This window comes from Ceratotherium simum, chromosome 3, assembly GCF_057802395.1.
Source record: "Ceratotherium simum simum isolate JZ-2026a chromosome 3, ASM5780239v1, whole genome shotgun sequence".
Taxonomy (NCBI): domain Eukaryota; kingdom Metazoa; phylum Chordata; class Mammalia; order Perissodactyla; family Rhinocerotidae; genus Ceratotherium; species Ceratotherium simum.
Window position 1 is genome coordinate 29,780,173 of NC_141902.1, and position 22,123 is coordinate 29,802,295.

The following is a 22,123-nucleotide window of genomic DNA, read 5'->3' on the forward strand; positions in this document are numbered from 1 at the left end:
TGTTTTCCATGATGGCTGTACCAATTTACATTCTCACCGACAGTGTGCAAGTGTTTCTCTTTCTCCACGTTCTCACAAACATTCATTGTCTTTTGCCTTTTTGATAATAGCTGTTCTAACAAGTAGGAAGTGATATCTCATAGTGGTTTTGATTTGCATTTCCCTGGTGATTAGTGATGTTGAGCAACTTTTCATATACCTGTTGACCATTTGTAAGTCTTCTCTTGAGAAATGTGGATTGAAGTCCTTTGCCCATTATTTAATCAAGTTATTTATTTTCTTTCTGTTTAATTATAGGTATTCCTTATATATTTAGATGGATATTAACCCCTATTAGACTTATGGTTTGTAAATATATTTTTCTTATTCCCTGAATTACTTCTTCAGTCTGTTGATTGTTTTCTTTACTATGCAGAAGCTCTTTAGTTTGATACAATCCCACTCATCTATTTTTGATTTTATTGCTTGTGCTTTTAGTGTCATATTAAAAAAAATCATTGCCAAGAACAATGAAAAGAAGCTTTTCCCCTGTGTTTTCCTATAGTAGTTTTACAGTTTATGTTTAAATCTTTAATCCATTTTGAGTTTATTTTTATTTATGTTGTGAGATAAGGATACCATTTTATTCTTCTTCACATGGTATCTAAATTCTCAACACCATTTATTGGATAGACAATCTTTTCCAATTGTGTATTCTTGGTGGCTTTGCTGAAGATTAGTTGACCATGTATACATGGATTTATTTCTGAGCTCTCTATTCTGTTCAATTAGTCTATTTGTCTGTTTTTATGCCAATACCATACTGTTTTGATAACTACAGCTTTGTAATATTGTTTGAAATCAGGCAGTGTGATGCTTCTAGCTTTATTCTTCTTGCTTAAGATGGCTTTGGCTATTGGGGATCTTTTGTGATTCCATAGGAATTTTAGGATTGTTTGCTCTATTTCTGTGAAAAATGCTATTGGAATTTTGATAGGGATTGCAGTGAATGTAGATCACTTTGAGGAGTGTGATTTTTCCAATTCATGAACATAGGATATCTTTCCATTTATTTGTGTCTTCTTCAATTTTTTTCATCATCTTATAGTTTTTAGCGTACAGATCTTTCACCACCTTGGTTAAATTTATTCCTAGGTATTTTATATTTTTTGAAGCTCTTGTAAACAATTGTTATCTTGATTTCTTTTTCATATAGTTTTTTGTTAGTGTATAGAAATGCAACTTGTTCTTGTACGTTGATTTTGTATCTTGCAACTTTAGTGAATTCATTTATTACTTCTAAGAGTTTTTTGGTTGAGTCTCTAGGGATTTCTTATGTAACATCATGCCATCTGCAGAAACAGTTTTATTTCTTCCTTCCTGATTTGGATCCACTGTATTTCTTGTTCTTACCCAATTGCTCCAGCTAATACTTCCAGTACTATGTTGAATAATTGAGAGTGGGTGCCCTTTTCTTTTTCCTGATCTTAGAGGAAAAGCTTTAAGCTTTTCACCATTGAGTATGATGTTAACTGTACACTTGTCATAGATGCTCTTTACTATGTTAAGGTATATTCTTTCTATACCTAATTTGTTGATAGTCTTTATCATGAAACGATATTATATTTTGTCAAATGCTTTTTCTGTATTTATTGAGATGACTGTATGAATTTTATCCTTCATTCTGTTAATGTGATATATCATGATCATTTATTGATTTGCATATGTTGAACCGTCCTTGCATCCTAGAAATAAAACTACTTGATTGTGCTGTATGATCTTTTAATGTGCTGTTGAATTTGGTACGCTAGTATTATGTTGAAGATTTTTGCATTTATATCTGTCAGGAACATTGGCCTATAGCTTTCTTTTGGTGTAGTGGCATGGTCTAGCTTTGGTATCAGGGTAATGCTGCCCTAGTAAAATGAGTTTGGGCGTGTTCATTCCTCTTCAGTTTTTGGAAGAGTTTGAGAAGGAATGATGTTAATTCTTTAAATGTTTGGTAGAATTGACCATGAAGCCATCTGATCCAGGGCTTTCTCTTGTTGGAAAGTATTTGATTACTGATTTAATCTCCTTACTCATTAATGGTCAGTTCAGATTTTCTATTTCTACATGATTCAGTCTTGGTAGGTCATATGTTTCTAGGAATTTGTCCATTTTTTCCAGGTGACCCAATCTGTTGGCAAATGATTTTTAACAGCAATCATTATGATCCTTTGCATTTCTGTGGTATCATTTGTAATGTCTCTTTCATTTATAATTTTATTTATTTATGTATTCTCTTTTTTTTCTTATTAGTCTAACAATAATTTTCTCCATTTTGTTAATATTTTGAAGAAAACAGCTCTTAGTTTTGTTGATCTTTTCCACGATTTTTCTACTCTCTACTTCATTTATTTCTTTTTTTTTTTTTTTTTATAGCTGTTTTTATTTATTTATTTATTTTTTAAATTTTTGTTTATTGCAGTAACATTGGTTTATAACATTGTAAAAATTTCAGGTGTACATCATTGTACTTCTATTTCTGCATGGACCACATCATGTTCACCACCAAAATACTAATTACAACCCATCACCACACACATGCACCGAATTATCCCTTTCACCCACCTCCCTCCCCCCCTCCCCTCTGGCAATCTACTTCATTTATTTCTACTCTAATCTTTATTATTTCCTTCCTTTTGCTAACTTTGGGCTTGATTTTTTCTTCTTTTCCTAGTTCCTTGAGATGTGAAGTTAAGTTCTTAATTTGAAATCTTTCTTTTTTCTTATGTAGGCATTTATCACTATAAACTTCCATGGTAGAACTGTTGATGTTGTATTCTATAAGTTTTAATGTGTTGTGTTTTCTTTTTCAGATTTTTTTTTTTTGCCTCAATTTATTTTACTTCCCTTTTTATTGCTTTTAATTTCCCTTTTTATTTCTTCTCTGATCCATTGGTTGTTCAGGAGTGTGTTGTTTAATTTCCACATATTTGTGAATTTTCAAATTTTCCTTCTGTTATTGATTTCTAGTTTCATAGTATTGTGGTCAGAAAAGATACTTGAAATCATTTCAATCTCATTAGTTTTGTTAAGACTTGTTTGGGGCTTAACATATGATCTGTCCTCGAGAATGTTCTGTTCGCACTTGAGAAGAATGCGTATTGTTCTACAGTTGGATAGAAATTTCTGTATATGTCAGTTAGGTCCATTTTATATAATTGCTCAAATTCATTGTTTCTTTATTGACTTACATCTGAATGATCCACCCATTGTTGAGAATGGGGTATTGAAATCCCCTACCATTATTATATTTATACTTATTTCTCCCTTCAGATCTGTCAATATATGCTTTATACATTTATGTGCTCTGATGTCAGGTGCATATACATTTACAATTGTTATATCCTCTTAATGAATTGACCCCTTTATTCTAATATAATGACTTTCTTTGTCTCTTGTGACAATTTTTTATTTTAAGTCTATTCTGTCTGACATAAAAATAGCCACTCCTGTGTACTTGTTGTTAGCATTTACATGGAATATCTTTTTCCTTTCCTTCACTTTCAGCCTATGTGTGTCCTAAAAGCTAACAAGAGTTTCTTGTAGGCAAGATGTAGCTGGATCTCAGTTCTTTTCCATTCAGTTATTCTATATCTTTTGACAGTAGAATTTAATCCATTTATATTTAAAGTAATTATAGATAGCTGAGACATTATTTTTGTCATTTTGCTCATTGTTTTCTGATAGTTTTGTAGTTCCATTGTTGTATTGTTTTCTTTTTCTCCTATTATCTTCCTTTGTGATTGGATGATTTTTTTTTTTTTGTAGTGGTTTGCTTTGATTCTTTTCTTTTTATATTTTGTATATTTGCTACAGGATTTCTATTGTGTTTGCCATGAGGCTTACATAACATATCTTATAATTATAATAGAATATTTTAAGCTGATAACAACTTAACTTTGGTCACATACAAAAATTCTCCACTTTTAATTCTCCTTCCCCCCCAACACTTTATGTTATTAATTTCACAATTTACATCTTTTTATCTTGTGTTACCATTAAATTATTTTAGTTAACTATTATTATTAATTTTGCCTTTTATCTTTTATGATATGGTTGAAAGTGATTTATGTACCATCTTACAGTATTAGCATATTTTGTGTTTGACTATATATTTATCTTTACCAGTAAGTTGTATATATAAATATTTCTCATCTTGCTAAGTAGGGCCTTTTTGTTTCAGCTTGAAGAATTCTCTTTAGCATTTCTTGTAAGGCAGATCAAGAGGTGATGGACTCTCTCAACTTTTGTTTCTCTGGGAAAGTCTTTATCTCTCTTTCATTTTTTAAAGAAAGATTTGCCAGGTATAGTATTCTTGGTTGGCATGTTTTTCCTTTCAGCATTTTGAATATATCATCCCACTCTCTTCCGCCCTGCAAGGTTTCTGCTGAAAAATTTAACAAGAGTCTTATGAGGACTACTTTGCTTAAGATGAGTCACTTTTCTCTTACTCATTTCAAAATTATTTTTGTCTTTGTCTTTTGACAATGTGGTTATAATGTGTCTCACTGTAAATCTCTTTAATGTCAACCTATTTGGAGTCCTTGGGGCCTCATGATATTGGATATCCATTTTCTTCTGTAAATGTTGGAAGTTTTCAGGCATTGTTTGTTTAAATAGGCTTTCTTCCTCTTTCTTTCTGTGTCTTCTTGTTCTGGGGCTCCCATGATGCATATACATATTGGTTCACCTGATGGAGTCCCATAGTCCTTGAGGCTTTCTTCACTCTTTTTCATTCTTTTTCTCTTTGCTCCTCTGCCCAGATAAGTTCAAATGATCTTTCTTTGGGTTCATTGATTCTTTCTTCTGCTTGATTAAGTCTGCCGTTGAATCCCACTAGTGAATTTTTCAGCCCAGTGATTGTGTTCTTTAGCTCTAGTATTTCTGTTTGGTTCCTTCTTCTATCATACCTATCTCTTTGTTGGTATTCTCCTTTTGTTCTCCTTTGCTTTCATGATATCATTTAATTGTTTATCATGTTCTCTTGTAACTCACTGCACTTCTTTAAGATGATTATTTTGAATTTTTGCAGAAAATTCACAGACATCCACTTCTTTTGGATTGGTTGTGGAGATTTGTTTTCTTCTTTGGATTGTGTCCTGTTTTATGATTTTTTTATATTTCTTGTAGATTTGTTTTCTTGTCATACATTTGAAGAAGCAGCTTCCCCTCTTTGTCTTTATAGACTTGTTTTAACTGGGAGAGACCTTCACAAATCAGAAGTGCTCAATATGAAGCAAGATAAAGATCAATCCCTCAGAGCATGTGCTTTAAGGCCGGAGACAAGGCCCCTTTGCTTCCTGCCCCTCCCCCTGGCGTAAAAGCCTCAGCTCTGTGCTTTTGCTCAATCACATAGAACAATGCCAGCTGTAAGAGGACACCCAACCTTGTTCTTTTTTGCTAGCTGATCCAAAAGACTGAGCTCTTTCGGTTTTTTGGAACTTGGTATGAGTGTGATACAAATATTACCAAAGACACTCCGAATTTCTGGGGATTAGCCTCCCTCTGCTTTCTTCCCTCCTTCCTAGAGGAAAAGCCTCAGTTCTGTGCTTATTCTCAAACTTGCAGAGCAGTATCAGCTGTAAGTGAATGCCCTCCCCTTTCCTGTGTTCTGACTTATCCCAAAGGACCAGGCTCTGGAGGTTATTCACTGCACACTATGAGGCAAGATAGGAACCTGCTGTATTATGGACCATAAGACAAGTCTCCATAAATTTAAAAGTATTCAAATCATACAAAATATGTGATTGACTATAATGAAAATAAATTTAAATTAATAGCAGAATAATAGCTTGAAATTTTCCATAAGAATTTTAATAGATGTGTTAAAGAAATTAAAAGGAAAATTGGAAGGTATTCTGATCTGAATGAAAAGAAAACAGAATATATGAAAATGTATATAATGCAACTAAAGCAATGCTTAAAGGGAAATCAATAGAACTATATGTCTATACTGAAAAGAGTAAAAGTCTCAGATTAATGACTCTCATTCCTGTCTAAAGAAACTCGAAAAAGAAAGAAAATTAAAAACAAAGACAGGAGAAAAATATAAATTTAAACAATCAGAGCAGAAATTAATGAAATATAAAACATAAAAAATAGGGAAAAATCAATGAAATGAAAATCTGATTCTCTGAGAACATCAAAATAAGTTGGAAAACCTCTAGCCATGCTGATTAGATAAAAAAAAGAAAAGATACAAACGACCAATATCCAGAATGAGAGAGAGGAATATATTGCAGGCCTTACAGATATTTAATAAGAAATAAGGGAATATTAGGAACAATGTTTTCCAGTAAATTTGACAACATAAATGAATGTACAAATTTCTTGGAAGATGCAAACTACCAAAAGTAGAATTTGTAGTTGAAAACCTTCCCACAGAGAAAACTCCAGGTCCACATGACTTCCCTGGTGAATTCTACCCAAAATTTAAGAAAGAAATCATATAAGTTCTAAGAAATTCTTCCCATAAATTTAAAATGAGGAAATACAGGGATCTGCCCCATGGCATAGTGGTTAAGTTTGGCACACTCTGCTTCTGCAGCTTGGGTTCATGGATTCGGATCCCGGGCATAGACCTACACCACTCATCTGTCATGCTGTGGCAGGCATCCAACATACAAAGTGGAGGAAGATTGGCACAGATGTTAGCTCAGAGCTAATCTTCCTCAGCAAAAGAAAAATAAAAAGTAAAATGAAGAAATACATTCTAATCAGGCCAGCATTACCCTGATAACGAAACTTGAAAAAGCATTTTACAAAATCCAACATCCACTTCTGATTTTAAAAACTTTCAGCAAACTTACTAGAAAGGAACTTCCTCAGCCTAATAAAGGGCATCTATGAAAAACACATAGTTAGCATATGTTTTTCTCATAAGAGTAGGTACAAGTCACGGCTGTCCACTCTAACCACTTCCAGTTAGCATTGTACCATTTCATCTAGCAAGTGCAATAATGGGCAACAAAAATGAATAAAATGATCCATACTAGAATTAAAAGAAGTAAAATATCTTTATTAGCTGACAACATGGTCTGTGAAGAAAATCCTAATCTATAAAAGACTAGTAGAGGTAATAGGTTTTGCAAGCTTGCAGGATACATCAATAAACAAAAAATCTTCTATATTTCTATATACCAGCCAAAAACAATTGTAATTTGAAACAAAAAATACTGTTTAAAACAGCATCAAAAATGGAAATATTTAGGGATAAATCAAAAAATATATGCAAGACCTGTTCACTGAAAACTATAGAACTTTGCTTAAAGAAATTAAATGAGACATGCATAGATAGACATACTGTATTCATGGCTCACTCTCCACAAGGCACAAATACATTCGTCAGTTAAGAATTATGTTTCAGGTATGATAAGACTCAAACCAATATTTAATGCCTCAAAGTTCCTGAATTTAAAATAAACAAAAGGCTACAGCATGGTTAGTGAGAAGGCCTTATCATATAATTTATGAAATCTTCATGTAAATCACTAACTGTTTGCCTACTTTCTTCATTGCTGCCTTCATGTCTTTATTCCTGAATGTGTAGACGACTGGGTTTAAAAAAGGAGTGAGAGGGCCGGCCCCGTGGCTTTGCGGTGGTTAAGTGCACGAGCTCCGCTGCTGGCGACCCGGGTTCGGATCCGGGCGCTCACCGACGCCCCGCTTCTCCGGCCATGCTGAGGCCACGTCCCACATACAGCAACTAGAAGGCTGTGCAACTATGACATACAACTATCTACTGGGGCTTTGGGAGAAAAATAAATAAATAAATAAATAAAAAAGGAGTGAGAACAGCACCAGAGAGAGCAAGAAACTTGTCCATTTGGGAATTGGGATGTGGCCATGTATACACAACCACGGCTGGACCATAGAAAAAAAATACCACAGTGATGTGAACTGACAAAGTAAAGAGGGCCTTGGATGAACCACCTGAGGAATGTTTCCAAACAGTAAACAAGATGAATATGTAGGAGATGAGAAGTATAAACAAAGAACCAACACAGATAAACCCACTGTTGACAGTGACCATGACCTGCAATCTGTAGGTATCGGAACTGAACCAGCCCACTGAAGCGGAGCGCACTGAACTTAACCACTAGGCCCCTGGAGCTGGCCTTCCCATTTGCTTTGATTAGCATTTACATGGTCTATTTTCCTTCCTTTTACTTTTAAAATATATGTGTCTTTATATTTAAAGTAGGTTTCTTATAGATATATTTAGGTATTTTTTTCTAATCTAATAATACTTGTTTTCAATTAACATGTAGGCCTCTGTGTTTAATGAAATTAATGTGGTCATTTAGGTCTACCATTTTATCATTTATTTTCTGTTTGTCGCCTCTGGTTTTGTTCTCCTCTTTATCCTTTCCTGTTTCTTTTTGAATTATACAAATTTTTTTACGATTTGACAAATTTTTATATTGACTTTGTGGCTGTATTTCTTTGTTGTTATTGTTGTAGCTATTTAGTGGTTCTCCAGAGAGTACAATACACGTACATAGCCTTTCATAGTCTACTTAGATTTGATATTCTAGTTCAAGCAAAATGTAAAAGACCTACCATTTTGTTCTCAAGACCTTCCCACTTTATATTATGGCTGCTGCATGTATTCCATCTACAAATTCCATAATCTGAATATCCCTTATCTGAAAATCTCATGACTCAATGTTATAAATTTTATCTTTAATATTTATACATAGTTTGGAGTTCCTAAGAGAAGAAAAATAATCTCGTTATATTTACTGGGAGATTTACCATTCCTGTTCCTCCTGAATTTCCACTCTCTTCTGGCCTTTATGTTTTTTTCTGAGTAATCTGGTAATTTTTGTAACATTACTCTCTATGTAGTGTGTGTTTTCTCTCAGGCTGCTTTCAGTATTTTTCTTTGTAGTTTTGTGAAGCTTTATGAGAATGATTCTGGGCATGGCTTTCTTTGAGTATATTCTACTTGGTTTTTCTGAGCTTTTTGAGTCAATAAATTTATGTCTTTTAGTATATTTGGGAAGTTTTCAACCATTATTTTTTCAAACTTTTTTTTCTTTACTAATCTCTGTCTCTTCTCCTTCTGAGATTCTATAATAGGAATCTTAGACCTTTCCATACTGTCCCCAGAATGTTTCTCTGAGAAACATTCTTTTTTAAATACGTCTTTATAATCTCTGCTCTCTAGAATGAACAAGTTTAAGCTATGGTCTTCAGAATAGATCATTTCTATTGATTTATCTTTAAGTTTACTGTTTCTGGTTTTTTTTTCATCTCCATCTGTTATTGATCCCATCCTGTAAATTTTCATTACAAATATTGTATTTTGAAGTTATAAAATTTTCATATCATTCTTGTTTATAGTTTCTGTATCTCTGCCATGAACTTTCGAATTTCTATTTATTTAAGGCATCTTTACCTTTCTCATAAATCACAGTAATAACAGTTACTTTAAAGTATTTGTCTGTCAATTCCAGCATCTTGGTAATATTGGGGTTGGTATCTGTTGATGATTTTTTCCTTTTGGAATTGATCACATTTTCCTAATTCTTGTATGTCAAGTGATTTTAGATTTTATCTTGGACATTTTGAATATTATGTTGTGAGACTCTGGGTAATGTTAAAATCCTCTGGATAATTTTTTGTTGCTGATTGCTTCTTTTAGTAGGCAATAAATTAGGTTTAGACCATAAGTTCTCTCGTACCTTTGTTGGTAGTAGTTCCAATGTCAGTTCTGCTTTCAGAGCCTTTGCTATGCCACTTGGAGTCTGCCCCACTCATGTGACACTCATTGGTTAGCCGGGGACTTTGGTAGAAGTTTATACCATAGATAAGTTCACAAAGGTCTCGTTATGCTGCTTTGGGTCTGTCCTGTGCATGCACAGCTCAGGAACCAGCCCTGGATGTGTGCTGGTGCATAGACTGAATTAGGGGGTCTCTTTCTCCAGGTCTCTCATATCTAAGAATCTTCACACACTCTTCAATATGCAAGGCCCTTTTTCATCATCATCTGATCAGAAATATGAGGCTTCTTTTTCAGCTTTAGCTGCCTGACTTCTGAGCTATAGCTCCATAACTGGGTTCTCTCCTTTGGGTAACGTTGCAAGACAAAAGAGGCAGAAAAACAAAATTATGGGAATTTCCTTTACACTGTTCAGACCACAGGGCCCCTCTCTCAGTTCCTTTGTCCAAAAGGATGGGGTACCCCTCAGAGTTTTAGTTGTGTGCTCCACTGCCATAGTTCTTCAAGAAGAGCTGCCCTAGGATATAACAGAGAGAGAAAAGAGTGGGAAAAAAGAAAAAAGCTATTATTTCCCCCACTCTCCATCTTGCAGGGGTCACTTTTCCAAGTTCCCTGGTCAGAGAGCTTGGTTTTCTCTTAGGTTTTTCCCCTGCATCATGGCAACTATAGCTCTGCATTTGGGGTCTGTTCTCAAGTAAAAGCCATGAGAAAAAAGAGGGAAAGGATAAAAAAAAAAAAAAATCCTCACCCACTTAATTGTTGCTTATTCAAGTTTTAATACCCCTCTGCAATATGCCAGCTTTTCTTTACTTTCGTTTTTCTTGCCTCAGGTAGTTTCTTATATTTTTTCCATGATTGTTCAGACATAATTAAAGGGAAAAATATGCTGCGTTGGGCTTATAACATTTGGCCAGCATTGGAAATCTCACACTGGATTTTTACAAAGCAACCACAAAATCTTCTATAAGTTGTTTTGCAAATACATGATTCAACTCTCTCTCTAATTATAACTCTTCTGGGTCATACATTTTGGGCTGCTTCCACGTATTCCTAGAAACAACTCCAGATATACAGTAAGCAAACTGCTGTATATATAATAAGCAAATAAATAATTTTAAGGGACAGATGAATGAACGAAAGAATACATTACTGGTTCATGAATCTGCATATGTATGTGAACACAATGAAACCAGTGGGTGTCATTAGTTTAAGCTTTTCAAAATTCTTCCAAGAAGGGTTTATATTACCAACAGAAAAAATATTGAGTGATCATGAGGCAATTATCTAAGAGAAAGAATAGTGAGAAAAAGGGTAAGAAGGCTGAACACAATGAAGCAGGAGAGATTAGTACTTCTCTAGTCTGAAGTCAGATTGTTTTTAAAGATTCATCTTAAAGAAGAATCTAAATAGAAAATTTCCCTGTGGAACAAGATAACTACATCCCGCGAATCATAAAGAGAAAGTTGATGGCTTATAATAGGCCTGAAGAACTTGGATGAAATATGAGTGCTTTCCAGCTTGCCAAAGGTATAAGAAAATGAGCCATTATTGGTGAAAGTAAAGATTATCAATGACAAAGTGAGTAATTAGCATCTTGGTTACCTCAAGAGGCAGATTATGAGAAAATATATGGGTAAATTGAAAAACAACAATACAATGATAATCTTGAGAGAAAAGGAAAACAAAGAAACCAGCTAGAAAGAAATGACTATAATTAGTACATATATGTGCAACCGCATATGAATCAACATAAGTTTTGAATTAAGACGTTGTCTAAATCTTCATTCTTCTTAGGGAAGAGGAGCATTCTTGAGGCATGTGGTAACACTCCAATCAATTGCTGATGCACTAAAGAAGCCAATTCTAAAATTCCAGATACAGGAATGATGATCAGGATAAAGACCTTATAACATTATTTATGAAATCTTTCTAAAAATCGCTAATGGTCTGAAAAATCTCTTCATTGCTGTATTCATCTCTTTATTCCTGAATTTGTAGACCACTGGGTTTAAAAAAGGAGTGATAACAGCATCAGAGAGAGCAAGAAACTTGTCCATATGGGAATTGGGATGTGGCCATGTATAGACAAACATGGTTGGACCATAGAAAAAAAATACCACAGTGATGTGAGCTGACAAAGTGGAGAGGGCCTTGGATGAACCACCTGAGGAATGTTTCCAAAGAGTTAACAGGATGAATATGTAGGAGATGAGAAGTATAAAGAAAGAACCAACACAGATAAACCCACTGTTGACAGTGACCATGAACTGCAATTTGTAGGTATCTGTACAGGCCAGTCTGAGGAGTCGAGGAAGGTCACAGTAAAAGCTGTCCAATACATTAGGACCACAGAAGGGTAAGTTAACAATAAATGCTAGCTGGAACAGTGAGTGACTGATGCCAAGGGCCCAGGCAGCAGCCAGAAACAAAATGCACATTCGTGGGCTCATAATGGTCAGATAGTGAAGAGGCTTACATATGGCAACATATCTGTCAAAGGCCATGGCTATGAGAAGCACCATCTCCACACCACCAATGAAATGGATGAAGAAGATCTGAGCAATGCAGCCTCCAAAGGAGATGACTTTATGCTTTTTGAAAAGGTCGTAAATCGTCTTGGGTGAGGTGACAGAGCAGGCTCCCAAGTCAATGAAGGAGAGACTGGCCAATAAGAAATACATGGGGGAATGTAAATGAGGATCAGTGGTCACAGAAAACACAATGAGGATGTTTCCAGTCACGGTTGCCACATAGAGCACAGAGGAGAACACCAGGAGGAGAAGCTGGATCTCCCATGGATGGGTCAGTCCCAGAAACACAATCTCAGACACAACCGAGTGATTCCCTCCATCCATTGATCCAGCCAACATGGCCACTGCTGAAATTATGAGAACTAAGAAAATGAGGAGGCAATTGTGATTATGGAGATGACAATATGTGATAGAATTACTGATGTTTCAATGCTCACATTAGGAACGAAAAGCATATAGTTATCCAGTTCCATTGATCCAACCAATTGGGCTGCTGCTGAAATTCTGAGAACTAAGGAAATAAGAAATTGTGATTATTAAGGATGGTAAGAGTGTTAATTATTTATGCTGCACTGTTTATATTATGAATGAGAACTACCTGGTTATCCAATTCTTCATGCTTGTAAAACAATGATGATGATGATGATGATGATGATGATGATAATGATGATGATGATAATGGTGATATAAACACAACTCAAGAGATCATATCATGATTGGAACTATCAGCAAAAGCTCTCATATCCTAAAATTAATAGGAGAAATTGGCAAGAACAAAAGTTTCACAGGTTCCTGCAGCAAGAAACAGAATATGCAAACAATAAAGTATCCTTACTGGCAAAGGGAGAGAGACAGTAGGTAGAAATACATTTATTTAATTGCCCCCAATGGGAACCTAGACAGGTATACATATTATATCTTACCCTACTTTCCCATATCACCACACTTCATCTCTCTTTTATGGTTATTTTCATATTCTTCTCTCCATACAATTTACACTCAGAGAGTAGGGTTGGGGAAAAACTATGATTAATCGGTAGATCACCATCAAGGAGTGCGATTTTTCTGAAACATGAGATGGGGCTGAATTAAAGAGACACAAACTATAGAATAGGATGTAGAGTGAGATTAAGATAAATGAAGCTCAGGAATATGAAACATCAGAACCAGGCAGGAGTAGTAAAGAGGGAGTATATGAGCTTTATCAAAGACAGAATTTCATCCTTTTTCATCATGTCAGATCAGGTTCATTGTTTTTTTAAATCTTCCCATATTTTTATTATGGTAAAAAATGCACAACTTAAAATTTACCACATTAACCTTTTTTAAGTGTACAGTTCAGTATTGCTATTAAGTATATTCACATTGTTGGGAAACAGACCTCCAGAATTTTTTCACCTTGCAGATCTGAAACTCCATACCCATTAAACAAAAACTCTGTTCTCCCCCTCCCTCCAGCCCCAGGTAACCACCATTTTACTTTCTGTTTCTATGAGTTTGACTACTTCAGTACCTCATATAGTTGGCATCATATTTGTCTTTTTATGACTGGCTTATTTCACTTACCATAATATCCTCAAGCTTCGTCCACTGAATCTTCCCATTTTTTAAAAGTTCTATCAAAACTACACAGAACTTTCTACTGGCCACTCTACTAAATAAAGTTCCCTCTGGAGCCTACACCTGGCCCTGAAATAATTTTATCCAGGCTTAATATATGTAAAAATATGTGAGATTTCACACTAGTTTCTGCTAAAGCATAGGCCTATATCACCACAAGGAATGTGAAATACACCGGCAAATAGCTTCTGTTTGCCCATACATATTAAGGTGTTTATGGCTAGCACTTGGAATTGTTGAAATACTAAGTTTTTCTTCATCAGTGCCTCAGCCTCACCAACCCACTCCCTTTTTCTGCTCAATGGGGCCTCCATTCTTTTAAAGCATTCAGCTCTTTCTTTTATTATAACCAACTCTGGTATTAGATAGCATCATGCTTACTGTGTCTGAAATCCATGCAGGTGACAAATAAATGACAAACAATGGGATATATTGGAGTATATGAGAAAGCCATTTGGCATAAAACTAATTGGGCCTAAGCTTTTTTTCCCAAAAGGGCCTGATGTGGCCATCAATCATGCATTGTATATCTGTTTTAAGTATATACTATGTCCCAAAGACAAGAACAATACCCTTAAAGATAAAGTAACTTCCCCCATGTCTTCATTTCCTTAATGATAAGTATCTCTCCCTAAGCTAGGGATTGATTGCTGACCTGTTGTGACCACCCAGCTCGAGACCACCTACCTGCTGCAGTCCTGGAATTGCTGTGCCAGTAAAGCAATCTCTTGAGTATTGTAAAAGGGACATTCCAAGCATATGTGATACATGCTCTTTGACAGTGTATTACCACTCAGCATACCCCCACTTCTTTGGAGTGCTCCATAACTTTGTGAAAGGACTCTCCTGGGCTATATGCTCCTCAGATCTGGTTTATAATACTCACCTCAATTTTGATTTATAGATTGGCTATGAATTATTTGCATCAACACAGGTACATTGTATCTCCAAGATCATGCATAGTTTTTAGCTTGTAGCCCACTTTGAAATGAGAAGAATGTGAAACTTCAGTAACACTATACGAGGGCACCAGAGCTTTCTCCTTGGCTTGATCACATGCACCTAAAGCTGATACTAAAGGGTTTCTTCCCTTTAAGGTTTGAGTATGTTTGTCTGTTTAGGTGGAGAAGAGTTGGAGGGGATGGAGAGGATTCCATTGCTCTGTGTCCAAATATCCACCATAGTCAATTCCCTGTAGAGGGTGAACCCTCTAAACAGCTCCTGAGGTTTTATTCCCTTAGAAGGTGTGGAATGCAGAAGAACAGGTTTATTGACATTATTCTCCTTTTGCAGACCTAGCTCCAGAAATTTGAAGAATCTTCTCACAAAAACATGTCAAGTTGATGGTCTCATCTATTCTAACACATCCATCTGTCACCAAACTTCCAGAAGCTCCCACTGTGATCTGACCCCAATTCTTGCTCACCATTTCTGAGCTGAGACTCTATACTTAACTAATTCAAATGAGTTTTCTGTCACCACCTGAGCTACAGTCCATAGCCTCAAGATACACACATTCTATAACCTCAAGCTCTTTAGTCCTCAGAAATCTGTGAGCTTGGGCTGGAGAACAGGGAACTATTCATGCCCTTCATTGTCGAGGAAGAGACAGAATGAAGTGGACTGGTGGGATGAAATGCAGAGATGAATGACTGAGGCACCGGGGAAAGGGCCAGAAATACGCAGCAACTGATGAAAAAACATGAAGAGTTTTGTGTGGGGCAGCATAAACACCCAGTGGAATCATACCAATACTTTGATCTCAGAGATGGCCTGGTGCAGATTGATCATTATTCAGATGAAAAACCTGAAACTCAAAAATGTAAACTGATTGCTCACAGTCACACTAGAGACAGAACTGAGGACAAGAACTCAGGTCTCTGTATTCCTGATCCAGAAAGTATAGATCTTGTAGAAAATAGCCTAAGAAAGATGAGTAAAAATTCAAAATTAAAAATGTGATTTTCAGAGTTAAAACTGACACAAAACACCAGCATTTGCACAAACTACCTATTATTTACACTAAATTATTTTGCATGACAACAACTAAATACAAAAAAAAAGTGACCAATTAAATGTTAAAAGTAAACTATATACAGAAATGAGATTATTCATTGCTGCCATACTTTGAGGGCTCACTCTTCTTGTTTTGGTGCTCATTTGGAAGGACACAACACTGGTAAAATATTTGAAGGAATATTTGTAATCCCACCATCATTTCTGCCTCTCTATATTTTAATTTCCTCAAAAGGCCATAAAAGTTCTCAATTATTTTGTTAAGCTTTTCTTGACAGTGCCGTCCATAATGGTCAGGGTTTTATTTTTTTCTAACTTCTGTAAGTCACAGACTCAATAAACTTATTGGAAAGACATAAATTGCACATCTAATAGCTACAATATAAGGTAGTCTACAATATATGCCATACAAAGAGTAGAGAAACTTATTTGTTGAATGTGTTAGAAACAAGATCAAAGGAAGGACCAGTATTATCTAGTGAGGTCAAAGATTTCAGGAAGAGGATGGAATGTCATTTGTCCTTTTAAGATGTGTGGTAAACATCTTGATCTGTAATCTATAGAGTCTTCTGCTATTGACCATAATGCTTTAAAATTTTCATTTGTATATTACCCAAAGTTCATAAGTAGGTGTGAAAATCAGTAAATATTTCCAGAATGAGAGGTTGGTTAATAACCCCTCCACACTCCAGGAGCCATGACTGCGATGTTCTCCTCTCTCCACCACCTTTTCCAATAGATTCCACATGTAGACAAGGATATTTTCCGTCTCAAATTGATGGTAACCATAACTAATAGTCTCTATCCAGAGGCATCCCACCCTCTACAAGATATATCTGGCTTAAGGATAGGAGAAAACTTTCTACTGCAAACCTTCATCCAACACTCAACTTAATTTCATGAAGCTTGGCAATAATCTGAGAGGTAGAAAGGAATAGGGAAGAGAGAAAGTAGAAAGAAAGAATATGAAAATAGAGTGCAGGGGAGGAAGAGAATTCCTCTACCCTCTGGGTCCTTCTGGCTGGCCTAAGAATTAGATTGACATGAGACAGAATAACAGGAGAAAATCAAACAAAGATTTATAACATGTATACATGGGAGAGACCCAGGAAAACTGAATAACTCAGCCAGAATGGCCAAGCTGCCAGCTTAAATATCATCTTCAGCTAAAGACAAAGGAGGATGTTGGGGGTAGTGGTTTGGTCGAAAGGGAGGAATTCAATTCACATGGAAATGGAAAAGCAAATGTTTGGTAAATAGAACTTTGATGAGAACGGGCTTAGCAAGGACCCTCAGAGTCTATGGATACCCAGAGTTGTCTATGATGATGGCCTGTCCTGGGGACAGGCCTTTTATCTTAAATTCTTTTAGGTAGTTAGGGGGAAGGTCAAAGTTTCTTTCAGTCTTTTGTTATATCAAGGGAAAGAGACACATTTTGGGGTGGCCAATTTTGATCATCAGAAGACAAAGACACAAGGAAAGGAGAAATTAGAAGAGAAATGCACTATGATGATAAAAGGAGAAATTAGAAGAGAAAAGCGCTATGAGAGAGAAAAAAGAAAGCATACGAGGACAGAGGGAAGAAGTTCAGAAGAGTCCAGATAAAAGTAAAGAGGAAGATCCACCTCTTACCTCTAACCAAGTGATTCAGTTCAAAGAGGCAAAATCCTTCAGTACCTTCCCAGCCAGGCCCACACAATTTCTGTGAATATCACATGTGATAATGGACAGATTGCTTATTACAAGGCAATGCCTGTGTAAATCATCCATAAATTATACCTGCTACTCTGATTTGAGAAGCCTACAGTAGAGCTGTGAGAAGTTTGGGCTTTGAAGTCTATCAAGCCTGATTTTGAATCCAGGCTCCACTACTCACTTGCTATGTGAATATGGGAATGTGACTTAAGCTTTCTGAGCCTCAGTTTCCTCATTTGTAAAAGGAGATAACAATACTTCCCTTGGGAGGTGTAATAGGAACTAGATGATATTATACATGTAATATATTATGTATACATATATATATATGTAAAACATACATAGTGGGTACTAATGCATTACCTACCACATTGTGTCAGCACGGTAAGTGGTACTTAAGACAAAGTAAGGACCAGCAAGCTATATGTCCCAGTTCTCAGTTCCAAGTATTAAAAACTCTTTAATTCTAAATCCATTATTCTGAGATAATCAAGTGGAGCTGGTTTCAGGTTAGGTTTTCATGTCTGTGCTGAAGTCCAGTAGCTTGAAAGGCTTCATTGGGAGTATTTCTCATAGAATAATTTGCTCCTAAGTGGAGACATTGCTCAAGGCTTGCTTTGTGAGAAGTTTGTGCTCTGACAAATAAGTCAGACTGCACCATTTACCCCAACCACTCCTCTCCCAACAGCCAAAGCCGTGGATAAATTCTCACAGAAACTATTTTGAAGCATTTCTTGACCACCTCTGGTAAGACTGGTCATTCGCATCTGCATGGGGGAGGGGGTGCTTCACTGAATTTACAAGGGTTCTGCTCATCCAGGTAAAAATTTGTATGAAATTGCCTAGAAAGAGGAGGAAAACCCACAAATACCCACTTCTGAGGAAATAAGATTTTTGCTCCCAAACGACCATTTCTTTCAAGATCCACTGAGCATTCTTCAGCCATAGCTGTTGCTAACCCTGTACAAGTAGAACACACAGAGACAGTTCATGCATGTCAATCACTCAGTTATGGATGCAGATGGCAACTCAGGCCAACGTAGCCCTACTTCTGTTTATTCCTGTTCCACTATGCCTTCTTATATAATTTTCTGTTAATTAACATGTATTTACTGAATATGTATTCTGTGTTAGTTGCTTAAAGAGACAAGGCCTATCTAATATTTTAAGTCAACATCCAACAGGCATAGAAAGATCATAGTCACAGACTTAGTAATACTTGAGTCAAGTAGAAGGAGAAAACTGCAGCTGTGGTAATCAGAGAAGACAAAGTGGAATGTGGCATTGAGAAGAGCCTTTATAAATAGTGTATATTACAATATATAATGATAGAATTTGAAGGATTATTTCAAGCAGATGGTACAATATGAGAAATGAAGGGTAAGTTCAAGGTACTCTAGGACAATGGTGAAGAGTGCAGTTTGCCTGGAGAATGGAAACTGTTTAAGAGAAGAGTGGAAAATAAGATGAGAAAGAAAGTTGAGACTAGTTTTACCTGACCTCAGGCTCTTACTTAAGATGACTGAGCATTATTAATAAATAAAGGGAAGCAAAGACTCAGGAGTAAGGATTTAATGATGAGACCAGTGCTCAAGGAAGATGATTTATTTGTCAGTATGATGGATATCCTAGAGGGAAGGAACAAAAGAGAGAAGAAGCCCAATTAAGACTGGGCTTAAGATAATAAGATCATAATAAAAGTCATAAGATAATAATAAAAATCAGAGTGTATCTGACTTAAGAAAATATTCATCACAGGACCAAAAGCTTCTCTATCCTTAGAACAGAGAAACTGTTGCTCTCTGATTTCTTACTATTTTTATCCCCCTCACCTACCTGTTTTGCCAAGGGAACTAAGAGATCAGCATCACTAAAGATTCAGATATAGTCTCTCAAAAAATCAAACAGATCCTATTTAGGATCATTATAGACACACACAAATAGCTGTATAAAACGATGTCACAGTAAGCATGGAAGCTCATTACAGCCCCAGAGGGCGGTGACCAAGTGATGCTGCAGAGATCTGGGATTGCCAGACTGAGCACTTGGCCTGGGGAATTATCCCCCATGATCGTTTCGGTTTTCCCAGTGTAGTCAAGCAGAGAAGCTATTAATGAGAGGAAATAAGAGGTTTGTAATTTTCTTATGACAAAGAGACTTATTGCCATATTCTAGAACTATTTTGAATCTTTATTTTATAGTGACTGAATATGCATTCCACAGAAAAGTTTAAAGTGACTTTTTTTATTTGTAATCATTTTATGATAATCTGAATAGTACATATTCATCTCAAAAATGCGAAAATACAGAAAAGTATTTTTAAAATCTTGAGGACAGAATTTTTTGAGCTTTCTTTAAAAAGAAAGAACATTTTGGGGCTGGCTCGGGGCGCCTAGTGGTTAGGTTCGTGTGCTCCGCTTCAGCAGCCCAGGATTTGCAGGTTCCTATCTCGGGTGCGCACTTAAGCCCGGCGCAGCAAGCCATGCTGTGGCAGGAGTCCCACATATAAAATGAAGCAAGTTGGGCACAGATAGCCCAGGGCCAATCTGCCTCAGCAAAAGGAGGAAGATTGGCAACTGATGTTAGCTCAGAGCTAAAATTCCTCACCAAAAAAAAAAAAAAAAAAAAGAAAGAACATTTTAAAGTATGAAAATAAAGCGATTTTGGAAATCAATCCTTTTGCATATTATTTTATTGACTCCTCAGAACAGCTTTGCAGAGCAAGTATCGTTATCACTGCATAATTTCAATCTATGAATTAAACCAAATTATATAGCTAATAAAACTTGGTTCACCTTGAAACTCAGAACTGAAAACTTCTTTCTTGTTCTACTCTATGGCATACATCTTTGACACAAATTGTGTCAAAGTACAGGATAAAGATGCAATGTTGCCCATTTATTTTATAGGGCAAAATCAAAATATCAGGCAAGAACAACCACCACAAGAAAGAAAATTGTCTGCCACATCACTTTTGAAAATAGATACAGAATTATAGCTTTAGAGAGCAGAAGAAAAAATGTTTCCTCTTCTCTTCCTTCAAGGCCAAAGTAACAAGGATCTTACTAAACCCTTCCTTCATTCATTATAACCCTTCCCTCCTGTACACTCAAGAACCACTCTAGCTTTCCCTCTTTCTCTTCTATATCATCCTTGTTTCTCTATTTTATCATTTCCCTCAGCTTTCACCATGTGTTATATCTCCCATCTTACTAAAATCTCTTGATCTAGCCTCCCTTTCTGGCTACTGCTCCATTTCTCTAAAGACCTTTGCAGGAAAATTCCTCAAGTGTTGTCTCTGCTCTCTTTGTCTAATTCCTCTCCTCTTGTTTCTCTCAAATCCACTCCAATCAAAATTTTCCCCCACTACCCTCACTACAACTTGTCTTTTAGTTCTCCCATGACCTTCATATCTAAATCCAATGATCAATTCTCAGACCTCGTCTTTTAATCACAGTTATTTTCCTCCAATCTTCGCACACATTTTCTTCACTTGGGTTCCAAGGCACCACACTATCCTGATTTTTCTTCTATATCACTGGTAGCTCCTTCTTTGTTGCCATTCATAATTATTCACTCTCTTTCTGATCTCTTAATGTTTGAGAATACCAAGGGACAGGTCTTTAACCTCATGTCTTTTCTCTCTGTAGTCATCTCCAGGTTATCTCATTTAGCACCATGCCTTTAAACAACATCTTTGTGTCAATCTCTTGCTTACATTTCTACCCTGTACATCAGACTTGCTTATCCAGATGCCTACTTTATGTTACCATTTGGATATACAATAAACATCTTAGATGTCATGTACACAAAATTGAGCTCCTGCTCCTACCTGCTCCTCTATCTTAAAGGATAATAAACCCACCCTTCCAATTACTTAAGTCAAAAAACTTGGAGTCATTTCCCTCACACCCAATATCCCATTAATTGGCAAATTCTGTTAGCTAACCCTTCAAAATCTCACCAGATCTCACCATCTGCGTTGCTACTCACACCACCATCTCTGTCTTCCCTTAATTTCTGCAATACACTAACATCACTGCTTAGACCATTGCTCCACATTTCCCCAGACTATTCTTAGCAGGAAAACCAGATAGAAAAATAATTTGAAATGTAAGTGATATCATGTCACCTCTCTGTGCAGAATTCTCCAAGGGTCCCCCCTTCCTCAGAGTAAAAGCCAAATTCTTTACAATGGTCTACAGAATTCCACATGATTTGGCATCCCTTTACCTCATTGAATGTTCGCCTACTGTTCTCCCTCTTGTTTACACTGACAAAGTCATACTGGCCTTCTTGCTATTTCTTGAACACACCAGGCAATTTAGGCCTTTCTACTGGCTATACCCTCTGCCTTCCTCCCGATAGCTACTTTGCTAACTCACTCACCTATATTAAACCTTTGCTCAATGACACTTTCTCAATGATGCCTACCCTGACTACCATACTTAGAAGTGCAACCTACTCCCCCACCACTGGAGTTTCAGATTCATCTTAACCTACTCTA

At 36.2% G+C, this 22,123-nt stretch overlaps 1 protein-coding gene and 1 long non-coding RNA gene across 2 annotated transcripts in view; both read right to left on the reverse strand.

The window, feature by feature from the left end:
* Positions 1 to 8,591: 8,591 nt before the first annotated feature.
* LOC147917508 (uncharacterized) overlaps positions 8,592 to 22,123 on the reverse strand; it is a 77,218-nt gene continuing 63,686 nt past the window's right edge. Inside the window, exon 4 of the long non-coding RNA XR_015550060.1 lies at positions 8,592 to 10,271. This is a non-coding gene — a long non-coding RNA (uncharacterized LOC147917508). The remainder of the gene's footprint in view (positions 10,272 to 22,123) is intronic.
* LOC101393105 (olfactory receptor 4F3/4F16/4F29-like) lies at positions 11,671 to 12,761 on the reverse strand. The gene has a single exon (XM_004421343.3). It carries the CDS (start codon positions 12,622 to 12,624, stop codon positions 11,671 to 11,673), a length of 954 nt encoding a protein of 317 aa, XP_004421400.3. The 5' UTR covers positions 12,625 to 12,761.

What these genes read in the sequence shown, in the direction of transcription:
- LOC101393105 (XM_004421343.3), bottom strand. Translation starts at nt 12,624, where the DNA reads ATGTTGGCTGGATCAATGGATGGAGGGAATCACTCGGTTGTGTCTGAG.